Genomic DNA, 2888 nt, shown 5'->3' with positions numbered 1-2888 from the left:
CTTTACGACGTCGGACGGCAACAAGGGGAGACTCCAAAGGGGTTCTTGAAGCCCCCCCCCCCCCCCATCCCCCCCGCTCATGGCGGGGGCCGGGGCGGAGCAATGGCGGCCTTTGAGTGCCAAGATCCGACGGATGGGATCACAACGATGGGACGGGACGGGAGAGGACGGGAGAACGGGGGTGAGAACGGAGCGGGGGGGGGCTAAAATGGGGGGGGGGGGGGGGGGGGGGGGCTTAGAGGGGAGGGGTTAAAGGGGGGTGTAAGGGGAGGTTTTAATGGGGGGTTAAGGGGGGAGGGGTTTGAAGGGGGGGTGTAACGGGGCTCAAGGGGGGAAGGGGTTTAAGGGGGGGAGGGGTGGTGGGGGGTTTAATGGGGGGTATGGGGTGTTTAAGGGGGGGGAGGGGTTTGAATTGGGGGGGGCTAAGGGGGGTGAAAGGGGGAGAAGGGGTTGAAGGGGGGGGTTAAGAGGGGGGAGGTGTAAAGGTGGGAGGGTGTAAGGGGGGTTGGGGGGTTTAATGTTGGGGTTTGGGGGTTAAGGAGGGGGAGGGGTTTGAAGTGGGGAGGCTAATGCGGGGCTCAATGGGGGGGTGAAAGGGGGGGAAGGGTTGAAGGGGGGACTAAGGGGAGGGTGTTAAGGGGGGAGGGGTGTAAGGGGGGGGTTGGGGTTGATGGGGGGGTTTGGGGTGTTAAGGGGGGGACAGGAGTTGAAGTGGGGGGACTAAGGGGGGCTCAAGGGGGTGAAAGGGAGGGGAAGGGGTTGAAGGGGGGGGGACTAGAGGGGGAGGGGTGTATGGGGGGTTGGGTGGTTTAATGGGGGGGTTTGGGGTGTTAAGAGGGGGGAGGGATTGAAGTGGGGGGCTAAGGGGGTCAAGGGGGGGTTGAAAGGAGGGGAAGGGGTTGAAGGGGGGGGCTAAGAGGGGGAGGGAGTGAGGGGTAAAGGGTGGGATAAGGGGGGGCTGAGGGTGGGGAGGGGGTGGGGGCGTTAAGGGGGTGGGGTTGAAGTAGGGGGACTAAGGGGGGAGGTGTTAAGGGGGGACTAAGAGGGGGGAGGGGTTGAAGAAGGGGGGGACTAAGGGGGTCAAGGGGTGGCTGAGGCGTAAGGAGGGGTGAGGGGCTAAAGGGGGGGGTGGGGGGGTTGGGATGGGACTGAGATGGGGGGGAGGGTTTGATGGGGGTTGGGGGGGGATTGGGATGGGATTGGGGGGTTGAAGAGGGGGAGGGAATTGGGAGGGTGGGTAGAGTTGGGGGGGGATGTTGGTGGAGGGAAAGGGTTGAGGGGGGTGGATATTGGGGGGGAGGGGTGAAGGGGGGGTTGGGGGCTTTGGAACCAATGCTTTCCCCTTGTTTCAGGGAGCCCAGAGGCTGCAGGGAGCACAGAGAGCCCCAGAGAGACCGAGGGGGGGAAGGAAACCATCTCACCTGTGTCCTTGGGGAGAGGGAGGGGAAGGAAGAGGGGGCTGGAGGAGAAAGGGGGGCTGGAGACCCCTCATAGGGGGAGGAATGGGGGTCCAGAGAGCACCACTGGGGCTGGGGGGGGGCTGGAAAGCATCAATGGGAGCGACTTTGGGATAGAGAAGGGGGGAGAAAAGGAAGAGGGGGGGTTGGAAATGATCATAGGGAGCCCTATGGGGAAAGGAAGGGGGGGGAAAAGGGGAGAAGAAGGAGATGGGAGTGGGAAATGTGTTGCTGTGGGGCAAGAGAGGGGTAGGAATGGGGGTCTGGATGGTACCAATGGGGCTGAGGGGGGGGTAGAAATCATAGGGAGCCCTATGGGGAAAGAGAGGGGGGGGGGAAGGGGTCGAGAGGATATGGGGGGGTCGGGAAGTGTAAGTCTGGGGTCTATAGGGAAAGGGAGGGGGGGCAAAAGGGGTCGAGAGGGGAAGGAGAGCTTAGAGATGGTCGGCATTGGATGCTCAAAGCAAAGGGATAGAAATGGGGGCTTGGAGACCAATATTGAATGTGGGGGGGGGCTGCAGCACAATGAGGGGGCAGGGGGCTCCATTGGATCCAATGGGAGCTTGGAGATGGGAGCTGGAAGCCTAATAGGGCAGAATAGGACGGCAGCTAAAAGGGATAGAAACGGGGGCATTGAGAGCAATATTAAATTGGGGAGGGGGCTGCAGACCATTGCTGGGCATGAAGAGGGGATGGGGGGTTCCATTAAACCCAATGGGGGGGTAGGGGGCTCCATTGAATCCAATGGGGGGGTCTCCATTGAATCCAATGCGGGGGTGGGGGGCTCCATTGAATCCAATGGGGGGGTCTCCATTGAATCCAATGGGGGGGTGGGGGGCTCCATTGAATCCAACAGGGGCTTGGGGGTCTCCATTAAACCCAGTGTGGGGGTGGGGGGCTCCATTGAACCCAGTGGAGGGGTGGGGGGCTCCATTAAGCCCAATGGGGGGGTTGGGGTCTCCATTGAATCCAATAAGGGGTTGGGGGGCTCCATTGAATCCAACAGGGGGTTGGGGGGCTCCATTAAGCCCAATGTGGGGGTGGGGGGCTCCATTGAACCCAATGGGGAGGTGGGTGTCTCCATTGAATCCAATGGGAGCTTAGAGACGGGAGCTGTCAGCCCAATGGAGCAGCACAGGCCGGCAGCTAAAAGGAGCAGCCCGGAGGACTGTGCAGTGATCTCACTGGGTGAGGATGATGATGATGATGATGATGATGATGATGTGGATGAAGGCCCCGGCCGCCATCTGGCTGCGTTAGAAGCCGTTCAGCTGGAGCTGGAGGCGGTGGAGGAAGAAGCAGCCCGAGCTTTCCGCCGTCTCAGGGCCAAGTTCGGGTTGAGGCGGCGGCCGCATCTTCAGCGGCGGAACAGGCTCATCCAGCGCATCCCCGGCTTCTGGGTCACTGCTGTATCCTGACTTAAGGGGGGGG

At 61.7% G+C, this 2888-nt stretch overlaps 1 protein-coding gene across 1 annotated transcript in view; it reads left to right on the top strand.

Annotated features, from left to right (window-relative positions):
• The first annotated feature begins 2149 nt into the window (after positions 1-2149).
• LOC107307441 (testis-specific Y-encoded-like protein 2) overlaps positions 2150-2888 on the top strand; it is a 6384-nt gene continuing 5645 nt past the window's right edge. Inside the window, exon 1 of the mRNA XM_015850947.1 lies at positions 2150-2872. Within this exon, the coding sequence (XP_015706433.1) occupies positions 2150-2872 (723 nt within the window). The remainder of the gene's footprint in view (positions 2873-2888) is intronic.

This window comes from Coturnix japonica, unplaced genomic scaffold (assembly GCF_001577835.2).
Source record: "Coturnix japonica isolate 7356 unplaced genomic scaffold, Coturnix japonica 2.1 chrUnrandom599, whole genome shotgun sequence".
NCBI lineage: Eukaryota > Metazoa > Chordata > Aves > Galliformes > Phasianidae > Coturnix > Coturnix japonica.
Note: the sequence above shows the minus strand (reverse complement) of the source record. Positions and strands in the feature narration are given on the sequence as shown.